The sequence below is a fragment of the Cupressus sempervirens genome, chromosome 3, assembly GCF_028749045.1.
Source record: "Cupressus sempervirens isolate cs-2001-9-10 chromosome 3, ASM2874904v1, whole genome shotgun sequence".
Classification (NCBI taxonomy): domain Eukaryota; kingdom Viridiplantae; phylum Streptophyta; class Pinopsida; order Cupressales; family Cupressaceae; genus Cupressus; species Cupressus sempervirens.
This window is the reverse complement of record NC_143120.1, coordinates 494,948,137-494,964,137: the sequence shown is the minus strand read 5'-3', so window position 1 is coordinate 494,964,137 and position 16,001 is coordinate 494,948,137. Positions and strand designations below refer to the sequence as shown.

At 40.3% G+C, this 16,001-nt stretch overlaps 1 protein-coding gene across 3 annotated transcripts in view; it reads left to right on the top strand.

The window, feature by feature from the left end:
- TRZ4 (tRNAse Z4) overlaps positions 1 to 16,001 on the top strand; it is a 59,682-nt gene that overhangs the window by 30,149 nt on the left and 13,532 nt on the right. For all 3 annotated transcript variants that reach the window (XM_089820523.1, XM_089820525.1, XM_089820526.1), the window contains 2 exons: positions 587 to 1,101; positions 1,199 to 1,886. In XM_089820523.1, coding sequence (XP_089676649.1) covers positions 587 to 1,101; positions 1,199 to 1,886 — 1,203 coding nt within the window. The remainder of the gene's footprint in view (positions 1 to 586; positions 1,102 to 1,198; positions 1,887 to 16,001) is intronic.

Sequence of the window (16,001 nt, the reverse complement as noted above, 5' to 3'; positions counted from 1 at the left end):
TCGCTTTTGAGTGTTGGTTTGGGTTTGGCAAGGATTTATGTGTACTCGGCTTCATAGGTTTTTGAAATATTTTAAAATCTTAACCCACTCAACTTTTTTCTGTCTTCAACCTACCATATCATGAAGAGGTCCAGTGAATGTTATCTTTTTTCAAAAAGAAATCCAAGGTTTTCTAACTCGCATGACTGTAAATTTTTATGTCATGAGATTACGTAGATTGACCCCATGGACAATAACAGAGTAGAATCAAAACATTTCTTATGGGTTAGTTTTTAGGGGCTAATTCTGGCATAAGCCAGAATTACCTCGAGAGTTTGAAGGTGAACTGTAGTATGAGTTATGAAGAGAAACATTTAATGGGATTCTTGTTCTTCTTTACAGTTCTTGCAAAAACATTGCAAAATTTTATTGCATTTTATTTTTATTAGTGCTGTAATTTTTAACGTTGCTGCTTATTATGCAAGATAAGCATGCTTTCTTTATGAAATTTCCATTATCTATTGATTTGTGGCACAGTTATTTTTTGTAATTAAATTGTATTTTGCTTATGAAGTTGAAGTCTGCATACTGACATCTTATCTTTCAGTTCTACTTACGTCCTTATGCACGACTTGGTTTGGATCGATCTTCTGTTCCTAGTTTGCCTTCTGCATCTGATATAATTGGTGAGCTGGTTTCAGAGATCCCTGAGATTGTGGATGCTTCCAAACAGATAGCCGACCTCTGGAACTCTGTGCCAGAAGATTATAATGAATATCCTAATCACAATGAACTGCAAGTTCCTACTTCTGTGGAAGAGCCTTGGACACCAGAAAGCACTGGCATATCTGAATTGGAATTGAAAGTGACAAATGATGGTGATGGTCAAAAGGAAGCACAATTCAAACACCCACTTGGAGTTGATGGTTGTAAGAGCACTGAAGAAATCCCCAAGTGCTTAGAAGGTATAAGCAGGGATGAGATGGAGATTGTCTTTTTGGGTACAGGCTCGTCGCAGCCATCAAAATATCGTAATGTCAGTTCCATCTTTGTAAACCTTTTTAGAAAGGGTGGTATACTTTTAGATTGCGGAGAGGGAACTTTGGCTCAACTGAAAAGGAGGTAAGCTGCTTATATTAAATGCTTATAAACAACTTAAATCTGTTGCTAAATTTTCTGTCATGAGACAATTTTGATGAATTGCCACTTTGTATTCCAGATTTGGTCTTAATGGTGCCGATGATGTGATCAAATCTTTGAAGTGTATCTGGATATCACATATTCATGCTGATCATCACACTGGAATTGCAAGGATACTGTCTGCACGTAAACATTTATTACAGAACAGATCTCATGAACCCTTACTGGTGATTGGACCAAAGCCACTGAAGAGATTTCTGAATGCATACTCTAGGCTGGAGGACATAAACATGCATTTCCTGGACTGTAGACAAACAATGAAGGAATCAATTGATATGTATGAACAAATATATGCTGATTTGCAGGATGAGGTGGGGGGATGTGGTGAAAGTTCAGGATCTAAGCAAGAGGATTCAGTTATTAGCAATCTAGTTAGTTTAAAAACAGAAAACGGGGAAGCTCCACATTCTATGCAGAGTCGAATGCTGAGTTATGCACAAAGACCTGGAGTTCAAGATGGAACTGTATTGGATCTCAAAGGACTAAATAAGCTGAAGAAAATTTTGTCTGTAGCCGGGATAGAGTGTTTGTACAGTGTACCTGTTGTTCATTGCAGAGAAGCATTTGGTGTTGTATTGCAAGCTATAGGAAGAAAGAATAATGCTAATGAAATAGTGTCAGGGTGGAAGCTTGTTTATTCTGGTGATACCAGACCTTGCAAGAATCTCAGGGATGCAGCTTTTGGGGCCACTGTACTGATACATGAGGTAAGCATTGGTTAAAATTCAAGTGATTCCTATCCCGGAAAATTGAAAACTGTAACACTTTTCTTCCCAAAGTTGAGGAGCCAGTGATAGCTAAGCTATCATTTAAGGCCAAGATTGTTATTTTATTGCCTTTATTTCTCAGATGTGTTGGTTTATTGGTGTAACAAATGGAGATGATAAATGAACCTTATGATTGTAATCCTTGTGAGCTGATTGTTTAGATCAAGCTACCACATATGCCCTTAAGGCCTCTCACACATGTACAAGGTGCGGGTTTGGCCAAGGGTATACCTGTGTACGTATGTGTGTGTTTGGGGCCCAGGGTATGTACCTAGCATAACAGGGTGTTCCCATGTGTATTCAAAGGCACTGAGTGGTAAAAGTTCACAAGAGAACACATTTTTTTGACTTTTTTTTGGCAAACTAAAAACCTATAATGCATCTAAAGCATCATTATGCCCAATACAAAGATCATTTTGGTTTGTTTTTTCTCACATCTAACACCTTTTGCACCATCTCATTGCTGTCCCTCAACACATTAGGCTCTCCACTGTTATCACTATATTATTGATCATTGATGAAATATCATACTATCAATATCAAAGATTCAAATGTGATGATACGAAAATTAAGCCTTTCCAAAGTTTTCACTAGACCAAAGAAGAGGAATATGTAAAATGTTGTAAATGCGTTTTATGAATAATGTTGAATTATGATGCTGAAGGCAATCATCATAAATTCAAAATAATTGTCATCTAACAATTGTGGAGAAAAAATATCCCCACCCTCCAGATTGATAAAATCTCAAGGGATGAACCGACCCTTGCACCACCTCACTAAACTAGTGCTTTGATGAGCTAGAATGATCAAGAAGATTAACTAACTAAATAGAACTTGAAACTCAAATTGACATATGGTAAATTAAAGACAGTGAAATAACACTGTGTGACTAACAGATATAAACATTTTGACTACTGGGAATAGGAAATAAAAAAGTCAAGATCGACTGGCTAGCTTTATGAGCTCATTTTTGTGGAAGCCTGCAAGAGAATAGGATTATTGCATGGATTCAGGTCACTCTGTAGTACACGTGCATCCTGTATAAATAGAGTACAGAGGTAGGGACCAAAAGGGTAACTGCGAGAAGAGAATATACAAATAAACTGTAAAAGCAACTATTCCAAAGAATACAAGGGAGAGAGAATGATTACAACCCAGAGGTAGAAGAATCCCAAGATCACTCACTGCCTCTTCTTTTGAAACCTACACACAAAATGGAAAGAAAATGTTGAGGCTATTTGATTAAGAAGCCTGCCATAGTTAGATCCCCATTTTGGTGTTTCCACTTCCCTGGACAACCAAGATAGATAGATAATGGATAAGTGATAAGTGATAATAGATAAACAGAAAATGCTTAGGATACTATGATATGCCAAACAAATGAGATGAGATGCGTGTGAAACAATCTCCCTTGAAGACCAAAAAGCCAAAGTCAGTGAGATGAAGATGAGATCAAGCTGGTGAGTGACAAAGGTGGTATCGCAGCAACTATGATGGCCAAAGAGCTGAGAAAGCTGTCCAAGATGATGAAGCACTAAGAGAGTCCCAAGATCCAATAAATTTGAATTGCCAAAATACCAAGGCAAGCTAAACCATTAAGTTTTAAGCAATTGAAATAATTATTGATGTCGATGGTTGGTGGGAATGTTAGAAACAACAGTCCACCAATATAACTAAGAGGGGGTGGGGGTGTGAATCAGTTATATGAGAATTTAAAAATTTAACCTCTTAAACAATCTTGACCATTCAAAGTAAACAACAACCATAAAGAGATGCACATAAACAATTACACTAGATATGTTGACTAGGGAAACCCTTTATCAGAGGGAAAACCTTGGTGGGAATGATGCCCACAAAATGATGTACTAATATGAATGTTCCTTGTTAGAGGATGGACCCTATTAGGAGTCTATTACAACACTTAGTACAAGAGTCCCTGTTAGGAGACTTCGAATCCCTGTTAGGAGATTCCAACCTTGTTAGGGTTTGTGGAAGGCAGCTGAACCCACTATCCAAATAGTTTCAGGATTGAATCAACAAACCCACTGTCCAATTGACCTCGATACTATTCCTTTTAGAATAATAGATGTGTAACAGGATTTTACTTCTTCCTCTTTCTAGTACGTCGGACTTCTTCACCTTCAGATCATGCAATCAGATCTGGAACTCTATGATTAGTAACAATAACCCTTAAGGTCACTTATACGCATTAGTATGTCACTCTGCTTTGCTGCTTAGTAATTTGCAAGTCTTCTTTGCTTCCATACATCTAAAATACAAAAAACATCTTTCCTTTATACCACATTTAATTAATAAATCCTTGAGTCGGCCTCATACTTCATTATCATACGTTAATTAAATGAAATACACATTTAATTAATGCTGTTGGCTCATAGTTATACACAAACTTTCACATGTGTGACTTCCGTACATGCGCACTCTCTAATGTCATCCACGATCAGTAAGCTATCTCCATTTCATTGCGCAACCCTTCACTGCAATTGTAGCTAGCTGTAGCAATCATGCAATAGGAACTGCTTTCTTGATACTCTGTTTCTATACGGTTCTCTATAAGTCAATCATATCTTTCGTACACTATTGATTCAGGTTTTGCGCACTTGCCCATGTAGCAAATACACAATGTAGTATGTGTTGGTAATTGCACATAAGCAGATAAGTAATATAATGTGCTCAATACAGAAATTACAGTTTGCTGCTCTGTCAGTCTTTTACAAACTTATTACTATGTTGTCATCAATGACAAACACAGTTATAAATACATCATAACAATGTTCTGCAATGCTCCCCCATAGCATCAGTATTCATGCTAACAATCTCCCCCTTTGGCATTGATGGCAACATAGATGAAAAACATCTAGTTCCAAGAATACCAACAAGTCTCTTCATCAATCAAATCTTGCTTCATGCAAATCCTTTATTGCAACAATTCTCCCCCACAGTAAAATGTTTTTCATGCCATACTTCTCCCCCATTGACATCAATGTCAAAGATAGTACACAAATGGTTCAATTTTCTTGAACATCTAATCAACACAACCACAAGCCTATCTGTTGCTTTACAATTTTGTATATAATTCCATAAACAACTCAAGTGTGTAAAGACACTGTTGTATACTAATTACCAATTACCAAGAGTCCTTTGCTGACTCTGTTCATTACAGACACTACCCCATAGAGGAAGCATCAGTATTCAATCCAGTCTAATAATGATGCTATGTACCTTGGATTGATGCACTTTTGCATCTTTTATTTTGAAATAGGCAGGGGCATAACCCCAAGCATACCTCTTAGGTACGCAAACGTATCCTTTGGTAAGGCCTTTGTGAAAATCTTTGCAATCTGTCCCTTAGTGTTAATGTACTCCAGTCTGATTTCTTTCTGTGCAACTTTTTCTTTCAACACATGATACTTTATAGAGATGCGTTTAATCTTAGAATGCAAAACAAGATTCTTAGACATGTTAACTGTGCTTGTATTATCACAGTAAATGATAACAGGTTCTTTGAATGTAATTCCAATATCCTTCATCATTTGCTTCATCCATATGACTTGATTATAGTTGTTCGCTGCTGCAACATATTTTGCCTCTGCAGTGCTTTGTGAGGTGCCATCTTGCTTCTTGCTGAGCCAAGAAACCAATCTTCCACCAAGAAAGAATGCTCCTCCACTAGTGTTTTTTCTATCATCCCTATCTCCAGCCCAATCAGCATCAGTATAAATGCAAAGAGTAAAGTCATTGCTTCTGTTATACCAAATGCCATAATCAGATGTCCCTTTCAGATATCTAAATATCCTTTTTACTGCTGCGTAGTGATATTCTTTAGGATCAGCCTGAAATCTTGCCACAATTCCAACCGCATTTGCTATATCAAGTCTACTTTGAGTTAGATACTGCAATCCTCCAATCATAGATCTGATACCAATTTCTTTAGGATCAGCCTCTGGTTCAACAATAGTTACAAAAGCTATCTCTTCTACTATTTCCTTTTTCTTGATCTTATCACAATCATTCATGAGTTCTTTATCTTTATTAGAAGGTAAATTCTTTCTAGATTTTCTCCACCTCTTAGGACATTTACTAGAAAAATGACCAAACTCTTTACATGTCCAACAAACCAGAAACTTCATACTTTCAGGTTTTCTCCTTGTCAGTAGATCAGTACCTTGTTTTATCTTAATATCATTTTCTGTTCTTGGTATATCTTTGCCTGTTTTGCTGGTCCTTTGTATGCAGTAGAAGGATTCTGGATCTGTAAACTCAACATTTTGTTCTTTACACAAATTTGATAATTCACCAAGAATTTCCATAACTCGTGTGTCTAGATTGCTTTTGTCAGAAGCAGGACTTCCTTCTTTGAATATGTTTAGCTGAAATGCATTACCTCTAGTTCTTGTGCCAGTACCAAGCAATTTTCCTTCCTTGTTCTTGATAATGCATGTGTCATTACTAAACTACAATTGGTAACCTTTGTCCATAAGCTGTCTAATACTTAACAAGTTATGTTTCAGTCCATCAACAAAATAAACATCATTAGTATTTGTTTTACCATCTAGTGTGATAGATCCAATTCTTGCAATGTGGCAGGCTGCATTGTTCCCTACTTTGACAATTCCTCCATTATGGCTTTTGAATTTGACAAATTTGCTCATATCACCAGTCATGTGATGTGAACAACCACTATCAATGATCCAATCTTTCCTTTCAACTTGTGAGATCAGCGCGCTTTCTTCTTTGGTTTCTCTGTCGAGATCATCATCCTTTATAGCTATGAATCCTAATTCATCTTCACTTTTATTTTGATTAGATTCTTCTTCCTCTTCCTTCTTCATTAGCATATAAACAACTTCTAGGTTTTCTAGATTTGAATCTTCCCTTATACTTTCTTTCTCTTTTGGGACACTTAGATGCATAATGACCATATTCATTACATGTCCAACATTTAAAGATATTCTTACCATCTTTTTCTCTTTCCACAAGAAGAGCCACTCCTTCCTGGATCCTTTCCTCAATAGACTTGTTGCGGCTAGCAATGTCTTCTTGTGCTTTTGTGTTCCTTGCTAGACCAGGTTTAATGTTAAATGCACTAAATGCTTTCTCAACTTTTGTTAACTCTCCAGATTGTTTCAGATCAAATTCTTCAGCTCCAATCTACCAAGCAGTGTTTCTTTGGTGAAATTAGTGGTACAAGGTAACATTACCCGAATCATCTGTGTTATTGTCTTGAAAGGTGGTGTCAGACTTTTCAAGATCTTCCATATTACTTCATCATCAGATTTCTTTCCACCAAGAGATGTGATTCCTGCAACAATCTTAGATATTCTACCAAATAGCTTCTTACAGATTCATCTTCCATCATTTTAGCATCTTCGAATGTGAAATACAAATTTTGTAATCCAACTCTTTTTGCATGAGTATCACCCTCATAATTAGCTTCTAAGGTTTTCCAAATTTCATGAGATGTTTTGAGTTGTTTTACTTGGCTATACTCACTTTTAGGTAGAGCTGACAATATTGCTTCTCTTGCCCTTACGTTGCACATGAATACTTCTCTTTGTTCCTTGCTACAGCTTTCAAGATTGTCTTCTTCTACAATGTTTTTAGATGCCTTGGTTACAAGCCAATATCTTGGACCCATGCACAAAAGATGAGTCTTCATTTTATTTCTTCCAGTTGTAATTTGTGCCATCAAATCTCAAACTTTCTTTTTTGAACATGTTCGCCATGGATCTCCCAAAGTTGTTAGACTTTTTTTTTCAAGGACTTGATACTCTAATACCAATTGTTAGAAACAATAGTCCACCAATATAACTGAGAGGGGGGGTGAATAAGTTATATGATAATTTAAACATTTAACCTCTTAAACAATCTTGACCATTCAAAGTAAACAACAACCATAAAGAGATGCACATAAACAATTACACCAGATATGTTGACTAAGGAAACCCATTATCAAAGGGAAACCCCCGGTGGGAATGATGCCCACAAAATGATGTACTAATATGAATGTTCCTTGTTAGAGGATGGACCTTGTTAGGAGTATTACAACACTTAGTACAAGAGTCCCTGTTAGGAGACTTTGAATCCCTGTTAGGAGATTCCAACTCTGTTAGGAGTTGTGGAAGGCTGCTGAACCCACTGTCCAAACAGCTTCAGGATCAGATCAACGAACCCATTATCCAATTGACCTTGGTACTATTCCTTTCATAATAATAGATGTGTAACAGGATTTTACTTCTTCTATCCAATACGTCAGACTTCTTCACCTTCAGATCATGCAATCAGATCTAGAACTTTGTGATTAGTAACAGTAACCCTTAAGGTCACTTATATGCATTAGTATGTCATTCTACTCTACTGCTTAGTAATTTGCAAGTCTTCTTCGCTTCCATATATCTAAAATATAGAAAACATCTTTCCTTTATACCACAATTAATAAATCCTTGAGTCGGCCTCATACTTCATTATCATACGTTAATTAAATGAAATACACATTTAATTAGTGCTGTCAGCTCATAGTTATACACAAATTTTCACACGTGTGACTTTTGTACATGCACACTCTTTGACATCATTCACGATCAGTAAGCTATCTCCATTTCATTGCGCAACCCTTCATTGTAATTGTAACAAGCTGTAGCAATCATGCAATAGGAACTACTTTCCTGATACTCTGTTTCTATACGGTTCTCTATAAATCAATCATATCTTCCGTACACTGTCGATTCAGGTTTTGTGCACTTGCCCATGTAGCAAATATGTCGTCGGTAGAAATTGTGTATCAGCCGATGGGTCCCTTCGGAAAGGAAATTGTGTATCAGCCGACGGGTCCCTTCGGAAAGGAAATTGTGTATCAGCTGACGGATCTCTTCGGAAAGGTTTTTATGTAACATGTATGTGGCCGACGGACTCCTTTGGGAAAGTTCTTCGGAAAGTATTTATAACCCCTTCGGGAAGCATTGTATTCATCTTATCATCGAAACATAATGTAATGTTTTGGCATATGCGAATAATAATAAGAATTCTGCTGTTTGAGTTCGTGTTCATTATCTATGTGCAATTCTTTTTTTTTTTTTTTTTTTTTTAGACTGCAAGAATCTGTGCAACACGGCCCCCCTATAAACTGCAGTGCGCCTGGTAAACTTTTTAACGTGACCGGTAGCGCTGGCGCGACACGCCCACCGGTACCACGAGAACGGGGGAGACTAGAACCCGTGACCAACCCCTTGCAACAGGGAAGATTTAGCCAACCGAGCTAAGGCCCCCGCCCTATCTGTGTGCAATTCTTAATTACCCTATGCGGTAAACATTTGGCGCCGTTGCCCGATGGACCTGGTACGCAGGCAGGCGGATATGAATTAAATGCCGAATCAGTTGAACAAAGATAAGAGTAAGCTGAAGGAAAAAGATGACATACGCGTTGCGCAGGAAAATTTAATTCTGGCTCAGCAGACAGAGCGTCAAAGGAGATTTCAGAAGATTGCCAACGGAAACAAGAGTGCGGAAGGATTGTTGAAGGAGACTCGACAGCGGCTCATTTTGGTGGAAGAAGCGAGGGGAGGAGTTTCTGAACTTGCATACGCCATGGGAAGAGAATCTTGACGGAAGAAGATCGACTCGCACGGCTCGAAGTGCCGAAGGAGCACGAGCGTGGAGTGACCTCTTCGTCCGAGATATACTTCCGGAACGAACAGCTTCGGTTGACGAACCCTCTTCTTCACCAAATAGTGCGGAAGTCGAAAACAGCGTGGGTGTTGAAAACAACGCGGAAGCCAAAAACAACGCGGGTGTTGAAAACAGCGCGGAAGTCGAAAATAGCGCGGGTGTGTGGAACAACGTGGGTATGCAGAACAGCGTGGGTGTTCAGACCAGCGTGGGTGTGCAGGACAGCGCGGGAGCTCAGAACAACGCGGGTGCTCAAAACAGCGCAGGAGTGCAAAACAACGCAGGTACACAACAAAACCCCCAACATATAGTGATAATGGTAGGTCCGAAAGAAAAGTTGCCTAAATTTGATGGTGAGGAAGCAGATGATCCCATTCGACATTGTAAAACATGTGAAACGATCTGGAGGGCAAATGGCATAATAGATACAAACGAATGGATTCGACAATTTTCCGCTACCCTACGGGGTGTTGCGATTGATTGGTTTACTGATACTGATCCACAGAAGTTAAACAGTTGGGATAACATTAAGAAGGAGTTCATCACAGAATTTCAACTTCTACACGACGATAATGAAATCGTAGCGGAGATATTCAATACCAAGCAAAAGAAGAATGAAACAGTACGGGTCTTCGCCAGGAAGTTGAAGGACTTAATCAGTAAAATGGAGAATAAGCCGGCAGATGGGCTCCAGAAAAGATGGTTCATTGAAGGCCTTCACCCGAAGTTGCGGAAAAAGATGAAGATCGTGCCACCATCGACATATACTGAAGCATACAATCGGGCATTGAACCTCGAAAGTGAACAGAAGACAAAGAAGAAGAAGACCAGTTCATCCGATTCAGATGACGACAAGCCTTCAGGAGAAGATAGTAGCGACGATGAAGGCAGCAGCAAGAAAGTTCGTGCTCTTCAGAAGGACATGCTTCGGATGATGAGGGAGTTCAAAAACATGAACAAGGAGACTAAGGGCAATAACCTATGGTGCACAGAGTGCAAGAAAGAAGGCCATACGAAGGGATCATGCTTGAAAGAGCAATTTTGCGAGGTCTGCCAGATTATGGGACACTCGGTAAAGGAATGCCCGTTCAATTTGAAAACAAGAACACCGCAGCAAGTGTTCCTCATGCAGGAGGCATCTTCGTCAGGAGGGAACGGGAACACCAGTACGGAAGGTGCCACATTGGGCGGATACAGAAACAACTGGCACGGTCAAAACAACAACAGCAGCAGTAACAACAATAATGGCGGAAGAAGTCGAATCCAGTATGATGCGAATGGCCGATTGATAGTTCAATGCCGTGCATGCAATTTGTGGGGTCACTTTGCCCGAGAGTGCACAACGGCGAACACACCGAAGTTGCTATGCCGATGGTGTGGACCTGGCGATCATGACGATGCTAAGCGCCAGAAGTCTGGAGTAAACTTGATTACTGTCGGGACAGGCGAGGAAGAAGTTCTGGCAATAACTCGGAAGCAGGCGGAGCTATACCCTGATCCGACAGAGGAAAAGAAGAAACTGGAGGAAGCACGGGCAGAGATCCAGAGAGCAACGCAGGCAGAAATGGCACACCTGAAGGTCACGCCTAGTACCTCCGTACGGAACTACGCAGAACACAACATCGTACGGCAAATTTTGCAAGCCAAGATACCTATCATGATAAGTGATCTGTTGCTCACTATGCCTTAGCTCCGATCGGCACTCACAAACATCGTTCTCGCTGCTCAACTACTAGGAGAACATGGAAGGAAGCAGGAAAGTGGAGCAAGTACAGTGGACAAAAAGGAGAAGGAAAGTGGCGCAATTGTAGAAGATCCGATGTTGTTAGCCCTCTCATTTGGACGCCATCCGGTAGTTGTCAAAATGGGAATTCTCGAGACTGTATTGACTGAAACAATTGTGGACGGAGGGTCTGGTGTCAATGTGTTGCCTGAAGACACTTGGAAAAAGATGGGACAGCCGACATTGTGGCCACGTACCTTCCAGTTGTTAACAGCTGATCAACATGGAATCAAGCCATTGGGAGTACTCACAGCGCAACCAGTGATGATTGGAACACAACCATTCCTGTTGGACTTTGTCGTGATCCCATTGAAGCGGAGAGGATATGATGCCATTCTGGGCCGGGGGTGGTTAATACAAGCCAAGGCAAAACACGATTGGAAGAAAAATACTTTATCACTTGAAAGCAAAGGCCGGAAGTATGTCATCGATCTACACACTCAGATGGTTGGAGAAGAAGCTCTATCGTCGGATTTTGAAGGAGAAGATGATGAGAGGAGGAAGAGTATGGAATCCGATCAGGAGGGAGTCCTATAATTGGAAGGAGATGACGATCTGGATTTAGTAAATGGTCTTTACCACTGGCAGATAGAGGATTACGAGCTCTTTCCAAGTTGTAATATGCTAAGGATTGACGAAGGTAAGGCAGAAGAAGGAAATGAATGTCCGAAGGAATGTAGGGAAGCCGAAGGAGGAAATGAATGTCTGAAGGAACACAGAGAAGCCGACAGAGGAAATGAATGTCCAAAGGAACATGGAGAAGCCGAAGGAAGAAATGAATGTTCGAAGCAACACAGAGAAGCCGAAGAAGAAAATGCGGATATGACTGAAGTTGAAGGATAGAACATACAGTAGGAACCTAAAAGAAGGAAAGATTCTACTGTACGACTGCGCAGGAAGAAAGTATTACGTCGAACCACAGATATAGCAGAAAGGTACCGACGGCAAGGAAGACACACGATACGGTCTACACAAGCAACAAAGAGGAAGGGTTCAATAAAAGTTGTAGCAGTACAGAGTGAATGTGTTATTGACGGACAGAAGGGGCAGCTCACGGAGTCCATGGTAGCGAGCTTCCGGAACAAACTGAGCGATATGGAGATGACACGGAACAAGTGTAGTAGGTTTCAACTCGGACAGTGGGTGTTGAAGTACGACGACTGGAATGAGATCAAACCAGGCAAGTTTAAAATTAAATGGGTTGAGCCGTACAAGATACAGGAATTTGGTGATAATGGAGCGATGAAGTTATCGACAGTAGATGAAAATGAAGTGGCCGACGCAGTGAATCGGTCGAAGTTGAATGTCCACCATGGAAGAAGCAATGCACCCCCGTGGACGAACAACTAAGAGAAGACTGTAAGTACTATATATATGTAAATATTGTACGTAATTGTTCCAGAAGTGAGATTTTCCAAAAAAAGAATTAAAAAAAAAAAAAAAAGAAAAAATGAAAAAAAGTACCGTACGGATTTTGTTTGTTCACCGTACGATTTTCACTTGGTTTTTGAGTTGTACGGTTTTTAGTTGGGAGCTGCTGTACGGTTTGAAATTAAACTTTGAAGCATCGTACGGATTTAACCTGCTCATCGTATGGAGTTTGGAGGAAGAGTACGGTTTTGCAGGTTGTTGTACAGCTTTCTCCTGTACGGATTTCCAGCAAATGTACGTTTTTTTTGGTGTACGGGTTTCAATATTTGAAGACAATGTACAGTTTTTAGGAGCTGCACATTGTAACATCAATTTGAGACCACCGTACGGTTTTTTAAATAGTCTGGGAATGTACGGATTTTTTTCACCGACAGGATTTCATTGCTCACCGTACGGATTTTCTAATGAAGATGCAATGTACGGATTTTAAAAGGCTACAGTACGGTGTTTAGCAGGCAGGCTGTGTACGGGTTTTATGCAATCACCATACAAACTTTTCAAATGCAGTGTAGCTGTACGGATTTCCCAGATGCAGTCAGATAGGCACTATACGGATTTGGAATTTCTTTGCAAGGCTGTGCACGGATTTGGGAGCCAGTCATTGTAAGGATTCTAGGAGCCAGTCACTGTATGGATTTTGGAGGTTGAGTTACTGTATGGATTTGTTAAAAAGCTTGCCGTACGGATTTTCCCATATATATGTTATTTTCTGTACGGAATTCGAGTCTCAATGAGGATTTTTTAAACAGCCATCGTACGGATTTTCCAACATGGTCACCGTATGGATTTTCTGAAGCAGCCAACGTACGAATTTTCAGTATAATATGGTGTACGGGTTTTGCATAAATGATAAATATGGCGTACGGATTTGGCGTACCGCTTCTACCTGTTATTGCATTCAGATTTTGAATGGCATTCTAGGTTATTGCATAAGGAATTGGCGTAACATGGCGGAGGGTGGCAGGAGGTTTGCTAAAAAAAAAAAGAAAAAGAAAAAATTGCCAAATCAAGCGTGCTCAGAATGAGTATCAGATGATGCCATAGGGAAGGGGAAGCATCAACGATTGCTAGAAAGAGTGTAGAATTGGCAGAAAATAACAGAAATGGTGCATTTCGTGCAGTTTTGTATGGGTTTCAGAGTGCTCATTTGGTCTTGGCGGCGAGGGGCGCTGCCCCTCAACCCCGCCCTGTACTGCGACAAGGAGTGCACCCAGGCAGGACCCCACAAAGGCGTTGCCCCTTGGACCCCCGGTCGTTGTGGATATCAATCGTGGGAGTCTGACCAGTTGAGAAGACTTGGAGCTGCTGCAAGCATGGAGTGTCTGTGTACCAGAGGCACTGCGAGTAGGTGTTGGCCGTGAGGCTGTCTTGGTGGATGCGTAGAGAGCTCGAGAGGAGTTGATCATCCAGTTGAAGGCAGTACAACGACACTTGGTTCAGTGTACCCAGAATTGGAAGGCAGAAAGCGGCACAGGTGGCTATCAGGGTCAGATGTCAGATTGGCTAAGGTGACAGTGTTGAAGACCAGTTAGTCAGTCAATGTATTTTGGTTGTTGATTTGTCTCAGAGATTTTGTCTCTGACTAGCTGAGAAGACTTGGAGCTGCTGCAGGCATGGAGTGTCTGTGTACCAGAGGCACTGCGAGTAGGTGTTGGCCGTGAGGCTGTCTTGGTGGATGCGTAGAGAGCTCGGGAGGAGTTGATCATCTAGTTGAAGGCAGTACAACGACACTTGGTTCAGTGTACCCAGAATTGGAAGGCAGAAAGCGGCACAGGTGGCTATCAGGGTCAGATGTCAGATTGGCTAAGGTGACAGTGTTGAAGACCAGTTAGTCAGTCAATGTAATTTGGTTGCTGATTTGTCTCAGAGATTTTGTAATAGTCGTCAAGAGACGACTTTTCTTTTTGGGGGGGATGATGTCGTCGGTAGAAATTGTGTATCAGCCGACGGGTCCGTTCGGAAAGGAAATTGTGTATCAGCCGACGGGTCCCTTCGGAAAGGAAATTGTGTATCAGCCGGCGGATCCCTTCAAAAAGGTTTTTATGTAACGACATGTATGTGGTCGACGGACTCCTTCGGGAAAGTTCTTCGGAAAGTATTTATAACCCCTTCGGGAAGCATTGTATTCATCTTATCATTAGATCTTATCATCGAAGCATAATGTAATGTTCTGGCATATGCGAATAATAATAAGAAGACTTCAGCTGTTTGAGTTCCTGTTCATTATTTGTGTGCAATTCTTAATTAACCTATGCGGTAAACAAAATACACAATGTAGTATGTGTTGGTAATTGCGCATAAGCAGATAAGTAATATAATGCCCTCAATGCAGAAATCACAGTCTGTTGCTTTGTCAGTCTTTTACAAACTTATTACTATGTTATCATCAACGACAAACACAGTTATATATGCATCATAACAATGTTTTGCAATGCTCCCCCATAGCATCAGTATTCATGCTAACAGGGAAGAGGCATTACATGATAGAAACATTAGTGTAATGTCCCAGTGGTCACTTGTGTGTTTGAAGTTATGCAAGATGAGTGCGTCACATGGACATTTTTGTGACATGCACGAATTATGAGCCAAACATGCCCCCTGTTTAAGAATTCCGACAAGGTGGCAAGTTGGATGTGTTGGTACAAAGGCTTTCATGGAATTAAAATTTTCAGCTAAGGTGGAGGCATTATGTAACGAGGAATTACACATGGTGTATTTTATGACACCACATTTTGCCCTCACTTTCAGGAGCATATCATTAAGATGCAAGCCAAAGTACAGAAAACTTACTTAAGGGTCTTCTGTCCATGCAGAGTTGCTTCAAGTGAAAAAAACCTAAAATTCTGCAAGATCACATTTTAGCTCATAAGCTGTAGACAAGCGTGCTAGGACATAAGCTGTAGACAAGCATGCTAGGGGAGAGAGAGAGAGAGAGAGAGAGAGAGAGAGAGAGAGAGAGAGAGAGAGAGAATAATCATGGATAGTACGCTAATATGAGTACCAAATTGTTTTATGGTAGATAGCCATACGATATCGCTATTCTGAGTGCTAATATGAGTAGCAAAGGCTAGATAATCACATGATAGGGTGATTTTGATTGCACCAATATGAGTAGAAAAAGCTAGATAGTCATATTATAGAATGATTTTGATCATGCT